This window comes from Lepus europaeus, chromosome 23, assembly GCF_033115175.1.
Source record: "Lepus europaeus isolate LE1 chromosome 23, mLepTim1.pri, whole genome shotgun sequence".
NCBI lineage: Eukaryota > Metazoa > Chordata > Mammalia > Lagomorpha > Leporidae > Lepus > Lepus europaeus.
The window spans coordinates 7,062,283-7,077,466 of NC_084849.1; the positions used below are offsets into that span (position 1 = coordinate 7,062,283).

General features: G+C 53.0%; 1 protein-coding gene across 9 annotated transcripts in view; it reads left to right on the plus strand.

The window, feature by feature from the left end:
• The window catches only part of KDM2B (lysine demethylase 2B), a 167,037-nt gene that overhangs the window by 26,287 nt on the left and 125,566 nt on the right, over positions 1–15,184 (plus strand). For 3 of the 9 annotated variants that reach the window (XR_009864875.1, XM_062182126.1, XM_062182127.1), the window contains exons 3-5: positions 5,424–5,568; positions 8,378–8,456; positions 9,686–9,732. Coding sequence is in view for 7 of the 9 variants with exons in the window: in XM_062182126.1 (XP_062038110.1) it covers positions 5,424–5,568; positions 8,378–8,456; positions 9,686–9,732 (271 nt within the window). In the remaining 2 variants the exon portion in view is untranslated. Of the gene's footprint in view, positions 1–3,618; positions 3,661–4,122; positions 4,364–4,743; positions 4,759–5,423; positions 5,569–8,377; positions 8,457–9,685; positions 9,733–15,184 lie in introns of those variants that run through there. The other 6 variants (XM_062182131.1, XM_062182132.1, XM_062182130.1 and 3 more) reach the window with 5 other exon arrangements.

A 15,184-nucleotide genomic window follows, 5' to 3' on the forward strand; every position in this document is an offset into this window, starting at 1 on the left:
AGATGGCGTTCTGAGCTCCTGGCTTCAGCCTGGCCCACCCAGTCTTGGCTGTTACAGGCATCTGGGGAGTGAACCAGCAGACAGAAGATCTCTATTTCTCTGTGTGTGTCTTTCAAATAAAAAAAGTAAATATATAAAACCCCCTCATTTTCAATTCATTATTCCACAAACTTTTTGAAGTAACCTCATATACAACCTGGCAGGTGGGTAAGACAAATTCCGGAAAGTACTGTGGCTGCACTGTCCAATAAGATAGATAAACTAATTCCCTGTACAAAGGGACTTCAAGAAGTTCATGAAAAATAAAATTAAAAATTTTTTCATGTAAATTTTTTAAAAAAATTAATGCATGCAGTTTTTCAAAAATATATACCATGAACTTTTAGAAATCCTCTTGTATTTATTTAAATATGATTAAAATAAACTTGAAAACATTCAGTTCCCTGAGCCCAACACCCACATTTCAATTGCCCCGTATCTACATATGGCTAGAGGGGATTGTGTGGGACAGCACAAACAATATTTCTATGGTACAGTTCTAAGGCAGAGGTGGGTAAAGTTTGGCCTGTATTGGGCCTGAGAAATCATTTGGTCTGGCTCTGCCAAGGCAACTACATGCTAGACTCGGAATTCAGTAAATCTATAGCAGGATAATTTTTAAGTGGATATTATAAATATCCACATGGCCCTTTGGCAGAAAAAAGTTTCCCCACCCTATTTATAAAAGGGAAACCCCTGGGGGAGAGGCATAGTACAGTGGTGAATCCAGTGGGTTCCAACAAGCTCTGTCTGGGTTCAAATCCTGACGCTGTTATTCTATAGCTATAAAATTTGGCCAAGCAGCTTGGCTTCTCCTTGGGCCTCAGATATAAAGTGGAGAACACCATGGCCTCCACCACAGAGCTTTGGTGAGGATTCAGGAGCATGTGGAGAGCCTTTGCTCAAAAACTAACTTCTTGAACTTGAGAGCTACTGTAATTATTTGAGGGTACTTCAAAAAGTTCCTGGAAAATGCAATAACAGGTTATTTCATTTTGGTGCAAAAATGTAGAAATCCATGCATATCAGTGGTCTTCAAAAAATTCATTGAAAATGTTATAAAAAAATTCTATGTTTGGATTTCTTTCTTTCTTTTTTTTTTTGTTAAAACTATCTTTTAATTCCATTTTCCCATGAACTTTTAAAAATGTGTGAATAGCTTCAGTTCCTTAGCAGCTTGAAAATCCCGGATTCTGAGGGCTCCATCCAGTGTGAACTCTTCTTTCTTTGGGAAGCCATTGGTTCATCCCTCGGCCCAGGCCAGAGAATGCCTTTAATTGGAGCTGTTCCTTCTATCTTTCTCTCTGTCTTTGGGCACAGAGCTGTTCAGTCAACCTTTGATAAATGAAGAAATGAATGAATAGGGGTACTGCAGGCAGGATCTGACTGGGCCTTTCTTTTCTAAGAACAAGCAGGAGGGTCCCGGAAGTCATCATCGTGATGTTTGGAACACAACTGGCCCGGTGTGGTTTTCCCCGTAAGAAAAAGTCCATCTAGTGGCTAAGCACCTACAGCTCTCGCCCCTCTCACCTCTCCACTGCTCTGGGACAATTAGCCAACCCTGGGAGCTCAAGGGCCTGGGCCCTTCCCCCTTTGGTCCAAAATAACCTCCTCCCCCACTTTGAGCAAATGCTTGGAATTCTTTCAAGGGGAGGACAAAGCCTTTCATCTGCCAATTACTGATAAAGAGAAAATGCAAATATGCTGGAGAAGGTGATCCATCAAGGGCCCAACATTTATTGAGTGACCACTTAGGGCCAGGCAGCAGGGCAGGCATTCTGGGGGAGTCAAAGGGGAACTGACCCCCAGCCAGCCCATTCTTCTCTTGGGTTTGCAGTTTCCTGGGGGTTTGTAAAGGGAGGGGATTAAATTAGGCTGCTGCTCAACCCCTTCCCACCCTGACAGGCCAGGAACTCCCCGTCGGGGTGATATATGGACTTAACTGATTTTACACTAAGGGGCTGCCAATGGGATGGCAGCTTTCAGGGACGCCATGAGACCACATGGAGAAAGAGGAGGGTCGCAGGCAGACGGGTGAATGAACACCAGGCGCTTTATTTCAGTTTTGCTTTATTGCATGCAGCCTGCCCTAGGGAGTCAGGAAGCTGGCCAGTATCTGCACCAGCAGGAGGAGGTGGGGCCAGGCTCCAGGTAGGGCCGGGCAGCCTCACCCAGGAGCAGGTGATCTTGGGCCAGTAGCCTTTCCTGAGCCTCAGTGTCCTTGCTTGCTAAACGGGGAGTACCAAGATGCTTTCCAACCCTGTCACTAAGGGTTGAACCTTGAGACCCAGCAGGGCCCGACTGCACCACTTCAGGTCTGTTTGCCAGCCTCAGCCCTCCTTAAAAGACTCTGACAAGGAGGGAACACCGATGAAAACAAACTTCAAAGAGCTGCTCTTCTGAGTGGGTGGAAAAGACCACAGAGTGATATGACAGGAAACTTAAAGATGAGGTGGGGGCAGGGTGAACTGTCTCTTAGGGTGACCCCTTTCCACCCTCAGGATCTCAGCCCCAGCTGAGGTCCACAGCAGATTTCGAATGGGAAAGCCACTTCCTCCCGGCGTTCCTCCGACTGCTTTTTTGACAGATTTGTAACTTTGAGCGCCTACAAAAATCTACATCTACAAAATGACCTGCTCCGACCAGCCCATGGGGTTAACAGAAGTAAACAGCCATGCTGGCAGTTCCCTCTGCAGTGACCCCAGTTGTAGCCCTGGTGTCACCAGGGTCCTTACCCCCAAGATCAGGCCTAGCAGGTCGCAGGAGCTGGGCTGGAGCAATGTTTGCAGCCACCTTTGCTCACAACCAAAGTCGACCTGACCGTTGTTGACGACGTAAGTACAGAATAACCTAGGACCCAACCTGCGGTGGTCCCAGGTACTAGGGAAGTGAACAGGGTTAGCTTGGTCTTCTAGGAAATCCTCTAGGATTACTCAAGGGGTGTCCAAACGTGCCCACGCCCCATCCCTTTGCACCGACTTCTGTGCTAGAAACGGCCAACCGGGGCTTACCCTTAGCTTGTTGGCGAGCTGCGTTAGGAGGCGCCAGATCCGATTCTTTGGGTTTCTCACTCCGGAGCATCCATTGCCTCCTCTCGGCGGCGAGTGCAGGACCTCTTAAAAACATCCACCTTGGGTTTCAGGGCTCGTCGCCCAGTAAAAGGACTCCACAGAGGCGGGCAGAATGAATGAATGAAAGGCAACGTCTTCCGGTCAGCGGTCTGAAAAGGCTCTGGTCTAGCTGTGTTTCCTGTACCTGTGTGTGTGTGTGTGTGTGTGGGAGTGTTGGGGGGTGCGGGTGCCCCTTATCTTTGAGCCCCGGGAGTTTAAAAGTTATGCAGTCTGTGCAGTCAGGGAGGGGGTCTGTGCTCATTTTCTTCTGAGCCCCCTCCCTCCTATGCCTCTTCCAGATGGCAGGTCCGCAAACAGGGGTCTAGAGAGGGTCGCCCCTCCCCCCACGAAAGACATGCAAAGCAAAAAAAAAAAAAACAAAACAAAACAACAAACCAGCCCATGTATATATATACACACACAAAACGCTTTGAATTTGGTTCAGCTACGCAGGTTACCGACTAAGGAAGAGGAAGAGGGGCAGCTCGGGACCATGGGGGCAGGGACTAAGGTGAGGGGGGTCGTTTTAGGGGCTGCCAGGCCCCGGGGGCTTTCACGCCAGCATGCTCGGCTTGCATTTCCGCGCCTCCCGCTGAGGCCAGCCGTGCAAATCTGCACCTCCCTCCCCACCCCCTCCTCCTTCCCTCCCTCCCTGCCCCGCCATCTCCGGGATGCACCCGCCGCCTGCAACTCAGCCCTCCAAAAGTCAGCTCTGCACCCAACTCCCGGGCGGCGGCGGCGCCTGCGTGCAGAGGCGCACTCGTGACCCAACAACAAAACAGCGATGCCAGGGCGCTAACGGCGCCCGGTGCCTCCCGAGCCCCCTCCCCGCCCCACACCTCCTCGGGCCGCCGCCCCCGCCCCCCGCCCCGAGTCCCGGGCCGAGAGCCCCCGCCCCACCAGCCCGGCCGCGGGCTCCGGGCGCGATCGGCAACAATGTTTACGTTCCGGGGATTATGACGTCGACGCCTCCCGCCCCCCCCCAACTGCTGAAAATGGTTTCCTAGGACTTTGCAAACGGATCTGCCTAAGTGTTGGTGCAAAACTTTGTAGATCTCGGCTCTGGCTTGCTTTATTTATTTATTTTTTGGTTTGTTTTCTTTGGTCTTCCCTCCTTTCCCCCCGGCCAAAATGCAGGGGGTAGGAGTGTTGACAATTAATTGGTGAACTCTCCTAAAAAAATGGAGGCAGAGAAAGACTCTGGAAGAAGATTGGTGTGTAGCTTTTTTTTTCCCCCCAAATCTGTGTCTGGTATATGATAGATCTATTTTTTTTTGGCTTGTTTCTTGCTGCCTTTTCTTCTTCCTTTTCTGTATTTTGCAAGAGGACCGGAAAAAAATATAATAAATTGCATGCAAAAGGAAGCGAGCAGCTTACTCCTCCAGTCCCTTGTGAGGCTCAGAGTCTCAGACACTTGAGTGGGGCGGTGGTAGCGCGGAAAGGCGTGCAGGGGGCTGAGCGGGCTCGGGGTTCGCCCGGAATCTGGGGGGCTGCGCGGCCGGGCGCTGGGCGGCGGAGGGAGGAGGCAGGGGGATGCGGGGAGTGGTGGGGGAGTCTCCTTAGGAAGTGAGTGTGCGCGCGCGCTGGTGGGGAGATGAGGCAGCTGCTGGTGCGTTTTGGGGTCTCCGAGGGGAGCTTTGTGGCGGGCGGTCTGCCTCTCCCCCTCCCAAGCCCCGTACCTCCTCCCCCCACCTCCTCTTCTCGCACTGGCGGGCGATCGGCGGGGGCGGCCGGGGTCTCAGCCCTTCCATTTCGGCTTTCCAGCTCTCCCGGTAGCTCGGGGGCGGCTCCAGCCTTAGAAATGCCGCCGGCCCCCGGTTCCGGCTTCCCGGCTCTGCTGCCGCGGCCGCCGAGACTGCTGTTACCGGCCGAGCCGGGCGCTGCTGCGGCTCCTCCCGGGGCCTACATCTGCCCCGCCAGCCCGTGCCCGGAGCCCCCTTCGCGGGTTACATAACCGGGCTCCTGGCCGAGTGGGCAAAGCCCAACACATCTCGGGGGTGGAGGGTAAGGGAGAGCACCCCAGATGTCCCTTACTCGGCTTCCAAAGACGCAGGGAGGGAGTGCTCCGTGCGGGGCGCAGCTGGACCCCAGGGGTGCGGGCCCCTCTCCTTTGCCTTCTCAGCATCTTTGGCATTTGCGCAAAGTTGCTCTGGTTGCAATGGTGGGGTGCAGGGGGCGCGCGGCTCCTGCACCTGTTCTCGCTGGGCCCGGGGTTAGAGGCGACCTCCATATCCCCCAGTAATGTCCCGGGCTCTCTGGTTTGGGTCCCCTCAGCGCCCGATTGACCGCCAGAGATACGACGAGAACGAGGACTTGTCGGACGTGGAGGAGATCGTCAGCGTCCGCGGCTTCAGCCTGGAGGAGAAGCTGCGCAGCCAGCTGTACCAGGGGGACTTCGTGCACGCCATGGAGGGCAAAGGTGAGGCGCCCCCTCCCCGGGCCGCTTTCCGTGCCGCGGGCCGCGCGCACGTGGGGAGGCAGCTGCCGGTGGCTGGGTTCGTATTTCGCGCCCGCGTCCCCCATTCCAGGGGATCCGGTGACGAAACGAGGCCGAGCACTGGGGGGGTGGGGTGGGGTGGGGTGGTGAGGGAGGAGGGCAGAAGGGAAGGGGGGGCCGGACGCCGGCCTGAGCCAGGCCTGCGCCCACCACCAGCCCCAGGGTGGGTAGAACCAGGGGACCGGCGGACAGAGGGACCTGGGGACAGGCGGGCGAACCAGGGAGGGCGGGAGCTTCGCGTCCTCTCCCTTCCGGAGCCCATCGTTCCCTGGGCTGCTTGAGATGCGGCTCCCTGGCTGGAGCCAGACGAGGGAAGCCCCTGGGACTTTGCGGTGACCCCCCCCAGCCTGAAGCCTCTGAACCCCTGTAGCATCCCGGGTCCTGTGGGTTGGGACCTGGTGATGGGGTTGCTTTGGGTTTTGGGGTGACGCCCCCTCAAATCTGGGGCCTGCCGTGTTGGAGCAGGCACGTGTACCCCAGATTCTGGCCTGTGCCCCCACCTAAGCCTGAGGCCTCTGGAGTTGCAGCCTTGACAGTCTGAAGTCAGGCCTGGGATGAACCCGTCAACTTCCCTTCAGGCTTAAGTCTGAGAGTCCTGTTCCCTGACAGTTTGAAATGAAGACTGGGGCACCCTTCTGGGCACCAAGGGCTCTTCCCCTGCCTGTGACCTCCAGGTCCTGACTGCTGAGAGCAGAAGTTGGGCAAGCCTGGGAGTGTCTCCTTAGCTCCATACCCTCAGGGCCTTGGTTTCTCCCTCACCCTCCTACTAGGACAGTGGCCTGCAGTACCCCCCACTCACTGGGGTGCTGCTCTGCCTTTGGCCTCCAGAGCCTTGGCCAACTCAGCCTGCGACCCAGCGTGGCCCCCCATTTCTGGTGCCCAGCATCTCCTGTGGGGCTTGAGCTCTGAAGATTTCCTTGCTCGCTTGGGGCTCTATTAGGTTTTGTGAGTTTGTTTGTTTGCCCCTCCCCCTCCTTACCTATTTGAATTTCCTTTAAATTACTCAGTTTCCATTTCATTTATCCTCACTCCCCTTGGCAAACCCATCCATCCCTCAGGGAGCTGATAACCCGGGAAGCACCTCCCTCCCCCAGGTTCTGGTTGTGTGGCTGGGGCCCATGGGTTAGCCCCTGGAGGAGAGGAGACTGTCTTGGCTTTGCATTTTTGAAGTTTTTCTTTTGTGCTCCTTGCTTCCTGGGGCTCTCCACCCTGGTGGGGTGGGGGAAGGTTGAGGAGGGGTGGAGTAGACATTTCTTCCAGTCTGCCCTGTCCATAAGCGGAGTGCTGTCCCACTTGCATTTCAATGTCCTCCCCAGAAATGGGGTTTTAGTTCCCCTCCTCTTCCCTTGCCCCTGTCCCTGTTTTACTGAGTCTTAGCAGGTCCTGTGAGAAAACAGAATACAGACTCTTCCTAGTCACTTGTGAGGACTCAGCCTGCACTTCCCCGGGCTTTTTCCGCAAGCTGCTTTGAGGAAGTTGGGGATGGGGGTTTGAGGATGAGGGTCTGGGGGGATGCTCCAGCACAGGGGCTCGGAGGTGTAGCCTTAAATCTGCTGTCCAGGCTGCAAAGGGGCCTAAGGGTTTTGCTAGTTAATTCAGATCTTGTCCTAAAACCTGAGGGAGGAGCCCTTAGGCTGGATTCAAAATAGAAGCTTCTTAAACTTCTCTTCCTTTAAATCCTTAGGAATCCCCATTCACTGTGAGCCCCTGGGGATCTGAATCTCTGAGGTCAGGGCTCTCCCAGCGCTCTGGGTTTTGTTCTTCCTCTCTCTTCTGAGCCAGTTGCCCTGGCCTCCTCCTCCTCCCCCAAGTCTGCTGTTGCCTGGGGCAGTGGCCTGAGGCTTCTCTCTCCCATCTGACCAGCCGGAGGGGGCCTGTGCCTTTGTGCCGTAGTCACCTGAGGATAGTCACCTCCCCCACCCCTTGCTTCTGCACGGTTAGGTCAGACCCACTGCTTTTGATATTGGGGAAGGAAATTAGTCTAAGGCCTCCTCATTCTCCAGGGCTTTGCGGTCGTGTTCCAGACCACCCCCAGACTGTTCTATGGACCTTACTCTGTCCCCTTCCTCCAGCCTTCACCTGGGAGCATCCCTCCTGGATATCCAGGGGGAAGCAAGCATTGTGATGGCTGCGGCAGAATCTCACTCTGAAGACAACAAGGCTGTGCCCAGTTCCCTCGTTATTTTGGCACCAAATACACAGTTTCCAGGGAAACCGGCTCCCCCCTCCCCTCCACCGTCGCAAGATATTACAATAAGATTTTCACTGCTGCCTGCTGCAGCAAGAGCCCTGCTCTCCGGTCTTCAGATCCTCCCAGGTGGCATCCTTCAGTTCTGCGTTCCTCCTCCTTTCTGAGCGCAGCTTGGGATGTGCTCCTCCGGCGTGTCTCTCTTTCTTTTGGAGAGCTGGGATTCTCTCTGTGCGGGGCTCTTTTCCAGCTCGCCTCCCCATCCCCGGCTGGCCTTAGGCCCTTCATTGACAAGTTCGGACCCGTGGGGCATGCAGAGAATGACTGAGTAGGCAGAAGAGCTGATACTTGGCATGACTTCTCTTGGGCTTTGCCTAATCCATTTGCCTATCATCGTGCAGGGAGGTTTTGCCATCCAGCCGGTGCCTGCATCTAGCGCTCCCCCTGCCCCTTCCGGGATCATTTTTCTTCCCTTAACCAATGGATCGTGATTCACTGTCTTCCTAACTTAACCAACTTGTTTTAATTCAAATGTCCAAACAGATTTCAACTATGAGTACGTACAGAGAGAAGCTCTCAGGGTTCCCCTGGTATTTCGAGAAAAGGATGGACTGGGAATTAAGTAAGTCGCTGAAACTAACTGCCTCTCCCCCCCTCCCCCCACCTCCCTCCCTAACACAGTTTACCGAGTGGGATGGATGTCTTCCACCCCTTACCCACCTCATCACGGAGGAGGATCTTAGGATCTGGGAATACCATCTCCTTCAAGACCTGACAAGGGGGAAAGTGTTCCAGAGATTGGTCTTTTCCTGGCAGTTTTGGGCAGAGAGGACATAGTAGGGTGCTCAAGCAGTGTTGACTCTGTCCCCTACCACCCTTACCCACCCCGGTTCCATGGAGTGACCTCCTCTTCCCCCTACTCTCAGATCAGGAAACTGAGGCAGGGCCTTAGCTGTGAAAAGACCAGCTGGCCTCTAAGCTCAGACGCAGGCACCTGGACACAGACTCCCACCATGTGGGACATCAACCCCTTTCTCTGGAGGCTGTGTTTCTGGGGTGCCAGTGTCTCCCCTTTCTCTGCCTCCCTCCCCCACCAAGCCTGCTTCTCCATTCCGTCTGGAGGACATTCTGGCTGGGATTTGTCAGAGCTCTGGCTGGCCTGAGAGAGATCCGGAAGGCAGGCTGGAAGAACAGGTTTCCGCCCCTTGGGCAAGGGATGGGGCGGAGGCTTAGGGTGTCATCCGGGGGCTGCCTCCCTCTGCGGCATCTGCTGCCTGACTTGTTCACGAGTCTCATCCTTGAGGTGGAATCAGAACTTCAGCACCACTGTTAAAGACCAGTGGACGTCACCACAAGCGGTGTGGCCAGCACTAGCAGATCCCTGGAGCTGGTGTGATGTGTGTCTTGTTTCCCCTCTCTTCGAGGGGACTGCCCACTTTCCATACAACTCAACTGCCCACTTTCCATACAACTCCTGTGGGGAGAGTTTTGTAGAGGGTGGAAGAAATCAAAGAGGGCTTTCGCCCACCCTAAAAGAAAGTAGGTGTTTGGCCCTTGGGTAAAATACCTCCGTCTTCCCTGGAAAAGGGTGGTGGACAGTGTAGATGGCCCATCCTCTGTTTAGGGTCGGGTTTGGCTTGCTGGTTGGGCAGAAGAGGCTCTGTGGTTCTGGGGTGACCTTCCCTTCAAGCACTAACTGGCCTACTGCTCTCCCTTGGGAGTAGTTCGTTTAGGGTTCCCAAACTGAAGGCAAGGATCCCCTCTTGGAAAAAAACGCTCTGCCCTGGGCCCAGGGTGTGGCTCCATGTTTCTGGCTTCTCACCACCTGCCTGTGCTCCTCTCTTTTTTCAGGATGCCTGACCCCGATTTCACAGTCCGGGATGTGAAACTCCTGGTGGGTAAGTTACTGGCTCTGTGCGCGGCTCTGAGGTGCTAAGGTAGAGAGGAGAAGGGAAGGGGAAAGTGGCCTTTGCCACCTGCCCATTTAGACTTTTTACTGCCTCAGAGAAGAAAGTCCCCGCGGGAGGTGTGAGCTGCAACCGCCTCACTCCGGAGAACAGGTCGGGCTGCAGGGTCACGAGGCGCAGGATCAGAGGGCGCTTACCGGTAACAGCTTTATGAGTCTGACTTGGACCCTAGCCTGCAGCTTGAGTGTCAGCAACACAATCTTAGATCTCTCCTTCGCGTTTGTTTGTGGGTTGCTGGGTAAACACTGAGTGCTTTGTGACCCTCAAAAACTTTCAGGCTTTCGAAGGGAAGGGTTGTTCCTGTTGCTTCCTCAGGGTTCTGGACAGGCCCAGGGCAGGGCTGGCCACTGGGTGCTGAGCAAATGACTGTTAACTCCCTGAGCACCTGCAGAGTGTGCTGGTGACCTAGTGCTCCCGACTCTTGGACAGGTAGCAGGTGGCTTCCCAGACCTTACTGGAAGTTGTTTAATAATCCTATTTCCAGAATATTTTTTGCCTTTATAGCGGGCACGTTCAGAGCTGTGAACATGATAGACAAGGTTCCTGCCCTCTTGGTTGGCACATCATCAGCAATAAAGAAGGAAATTGTTATTTATTCTTTAAAAAATATTTATTTATTTGAAAGGCAGAGTTACAGAGAGGCAGAGGCAGGGGGAGAGGGAGAGAGAGAGACTTCTTCCATCTGCTGGTGCACTCCCCAAATGGCAGCAATGGCTGGAGCTGGGCCAATCCAAACCAGGAGCCAGGAGCTTCTTCTGGGTTTCCCACGCAGGTGCAGAGGCCAAAGGACTTGGGCTGTAGCAGAGAGCTGGTATGGAAGTGGAGCAGCTGGGCCTTGAACTGGCCCCCATGTGGATGCCAGCCCTACAGGGGCGGCTTTACGTGCAATGCCACTGCACCAGCTCTGGAAATTGTTTATTAAAAAAAAATTTTGTTTTGAAAGAGAGGTAGAGACAGACAGAGGTCTTGCATTTCTGGTTCACCCCCTAAAATGCCCGCAACAGCCAGAGCTAGTAATCTGGAACTCCATCCAAGTTTTCCATGTGGGTGGCAAAAACCTGAGTATTTGAGCCATCAGCTGCTGGCTCCCAGGGTACACATTAACAGCAAGCTAGAATCAGAAGCATAGGAACTAGGACTCAAACCCGATGCTCCCGTATGAGATATGGGTATTCCAAGTGGCATTTTAACTGCTGTGCCAAACACCTGCCCCAAGGGAAACATTTTTATTTTTTATTTATTTGAAAGGCAGAGTTACAGAGACAGAAGGAGATAGATAGAGGAAGATTTTCTATCCACTGGTTCACTCCCCAAATGGGCGCAACAGGAGGGTCTGGGCCAGGCTGAAGTCAGGAGCCTGGACCCTCTTCTGGGTCTCCTACACGGGTGCAGGGGCCCAAATACTTCTGTTGCTTTCCCAGGCGCATTAGCAGGGAGCTGGATCAGAAGTAGAGCAGCAGGGTTTCAAACCTGCACTCATGTGGGATGCCAGCATTGCAGGTAGAGACTTAACCTGCTAGTCCATGACGCCAGCCTCAGGAAGCAGTTTTTTGTTTTTTTAAAGAAACCTGCAAAATTGCTAGCTTCTTTCTTTCTTTCCTTCTCTCTTTCTTTTTTCTTTCTTTTCTAAGATGTATTTGTTTGAGAGACAGAGTTATAGACCAGAGAGAGGGAAAGATAGAGAGAGAGGTGTTCCCTCTGCTGGTTCACTCCCCAAATGGCTGGAGCTGGGCTGATCTGAAGCCAGGAACCAGGAGCTTCTTCTGGGTATCCCATGTGGGTGCAGGGGCCCAAGCCCTTGGGCCATCTTCTGCTGCTTTCCCAGGCCCTAGCAGAGAGCTGGATTGGAAGTGGAGCAGCCGAGATACGAACTGGCATCCATATGGGATTGCCGGCGCTGCAGCTGGAGGCTTAGCCTATTACACTACAGCACTGGCCCCATGGAAACAGGTTTTTTTGTTTTTTGTTTTTTGGTTTTTTTTTTTGACAGGCAGAGTGGACAGTAGAGGGAGACAGAGAGAAAGGTCTTCCTTTTTGCCATTGTTTCACCCTCCAATGGCCGCCGTGGTAGGCGCGCTGCGGCCGGCGCACCGCACTGTTCCGATGGCAGGAGCCAGGTGCTTCTCCTGGTCTCCCGTGGGGTGCAGGGCCCAAGGACTTGGGCCATCCTCCACTGCACTCCCTGGCCACAGCAGAGAGTTGGCCTGGAAGAGGGGCAACCGGGACAGGATCGGTGCCCTGACCGGGACTAGAACCTGGTGTGCCGGCGCCGCAAGGCGGAGGATTAGCCTGTTAAGCCAGGGCGCTGGCCCGGAAACAGTTTTAAAAGGTATCTTTTCCAGGGATATGGAGAAATAGAGTAGGGTGGAGTGGAGTGGGGCTGTTTTTTAGACTGTGTGGTCAAGGAAAGTCTCTGTAGGGTAAAGGGAAGGCATTTGGTCTTGATTCATGAGAATTGGCTGTGGGAAAGAATATTCTAGAACATCTCTAGCTGAGAGATGAGCAAGCCAAGAGTCTAGGAGGTGGGGAAACACTTGGTGTATGAGGACCTGAGAGAGAGATGGGGAAAGTGTTAGAAGGGTGGCAGATGCCACCTGGTCTGGCCATTAAGGCCTTGTGGGCCCTGGAGGGGGCTTGGGTTTGACTTGCAATGTGATAGGAAGCCATTGGGGAGTTTTAAAGTGAGGTGAGGGGATAACTATGTGATTTCACTATTTCTTGGAGCAAGGGTTTTAAAAACATTTAAAAATTGAGGTAAAATTCACGTGCCATGAAGCCCAACATAAAACCATTTTTAAGTATGCAATATACAGGTTTCAGTATATTTACAATGGTATACAACCATCACCACTATTTCTGTCACCCCAAAAATCCCAGCTCCACCTCTCTCCATTCCCTGGTGACCTCTCCCTTGCTTTACGCCTCAGGATTTGGCTATTCTGGACTTTTCATGTAAGTGGAGTTGTACGCTTTGTGGGCCTCTGTCTCTGGCTTTTTCACTCAGCATAATGTTTTCAGGATTCACCCACCTTGAGCATGGATCAGTACCTCATTTCTTTCTCAGGGCTGAATAATGAGGGATAGACCACATTCTGTTTATCTGTCCGTCAGTTGATGGGCATTTTGGTTGTTTCTGCTTTTTGGCCATTGTGAATATTCATGTAAAAGTTTTGATGTGAACATACATTTTCATTTTGCTTGGCTGTACACAGTGCTTGAGAATGGCTGAGTCATAGGGTGTCTTAGTCTGTTTTCTGTTGCTATACTTGAATACTTGAGACTGGGTGATTTGTAAAGAAAGGGATTTGTTCTGGCTCATGGTTCTGGAGGCTGAGGATCCACAAGCGTGGCGCCAGCATCTGCTTGTCTTCTGGTGAGGGCCTTTTGCTGCATCACCTGATGGCAGAAAGCAGATGGGCAGGCAGGTGTGGAAGTAAAACACAAGGGAGGCCTCCATTTATAGCAACCTGGTATAGTGGTGATCAGCCCAGTTCCATGATAAATTAACGTGTTTCCGAGAGGTCCGCCTCCATGACCCAAAAGCTTCCCATTAGACCCTACCTTCTAACACGGCGGCATTGAGAAATGTGGGTTCCAGCTCTTGAGCTTTTGAGGGATGCTTTCAAACCTTGGCATATGGTAACTGCATTTCACTTCCCAAGGCACTGCCAGCCTGTTCGCAAAAGCAGCTGTGCCATTTTATACCTCGATCGGCAGTGGTTGAAGGTTCAGTTTTGTTTTTTTTTTTTTTTTGACAGGCAGAGTGGACAGAGAGAAAGGTCTTCCTTTTGCGTTGGTTCACCCTCCAATGGCCGCCGCGGTAGGCGCGCTGCGGCCAGCGCACCGTGCTGATCCGATGGCAGGAGCCAGGTGCTTCTCCTGGTCTCCCATGGGGTGCAGGGCCCAAGCACTTGGGCCATCCTCCACTGCCTTCCCGGGCCACAGCAGAGAGCTGGACTGGAAGAGGAGCAACCGGGACAGAACCGGCGCCCCAACTGGGAGTAGAACCCTGAGTGCTGGCACCACAGGCGGAGGATTAGCCAAGTGAGCCGTGGTGTCGGCCAACTGTCTTTTTTAAAAAGCAGATTGATTTATTTCTTTGAAAGGTAGAGTGACAGAGGGAGAGAAATAGAGCCAGAGAAAGATCTTCCATCTGCTGGTTCACAACCCAAACGCCTTCAGCAGCCAGGGACTGGCCAGGCAGAGGCCAGGAATCAGGAACTCCATCCAGGTCTCCCACAAAGGTGATAGGAAATTAAGTACTTGGGCCATTATTTACTACTTCTCGGGTGTGTTAGCAGGGAGCTGGATCAGAAGCAGAGCGGCTGGAACTCAAACCTGCACTCCAATATGGGATGTGGGTGTCTAATTAGTGGCTTAACCCATTGTGCCACAGGGCCCACCCCAACAAATGGAGGTTTTATAAAAGCTGACTCTGAGGTCCGTGTGGCAAGTGCAGGCAGCTGGCCAGTGGGGATGTCACATAATCCAACCAGAGTAATTAACCCAAACATGAGTGAACAGACATTCAGAAGGGGGAATAGGAACACTTAGGAGGAGCTGAGGACAAGTGGAATGACGTCAGTTAACAGGAGAGGGCTTGTTTGGGAGGTGGGTGTTTTATCTTATTTTATATTTATTTATTTATTTGAAAGGCAGAGTTAAAGAGAAGCAGAGGCAGATAGAGAAAAAGAGATCTTCGATCTGCTGGTTCACTCCCCAAATGACCACAATGGCCAGAGCTGGGCTGATCTGAAGCCAGGAGGCAGGAGCTTCTTCCGGGTCTCCCATGTGGATGCAGGAGCCCAAGGACTTGGGCCATCTTCTACTGCTTTCCCAGGCCATAGCAGGGAGCTAGATTGGAAGTGGAGCAGCCAGGACTCAAACCGGTGCTGGCACTACAGGTGGAGGCCCTTCCTACTATACCACAGCGCTGGTCTCAGGAAGTAAATTTTTTTTTTTAAGATTTTATTTGCTTATTTGAGAGATAGAGTTACAGGCAAAGAGAGGGAGAGATGGAGAGAAAGATCTTCCATCAGCTGGTTCACTCCCCAAATAGCTGCAACAGCCGGAGCTGTGCCAATCCGGAGCCAGAAGACAGGAGCGTCATCTGGTATCCCATGTGGGTGCCATTGTCTAAGGACTTAGGCTATCTTCCACTACTTTTCCAGGCCATAACAGAGAGCTGAATTGGAAGAGGAGCAGCTAAGGCTAGAACCGGTGCCCATATAGGATGCTGGTGCTGCAGATGGAGGCTTAGCCCACTATGCCACAGTGCCGGCTCCCAGGAGTTAGATTAAAAAAAAATTAATTAGGGGCTGGAGCTGTGGCGCAGCAGGTTAAAACCCAGGCCTGAAGCGATGGCATCCCATATGGGCGCCTG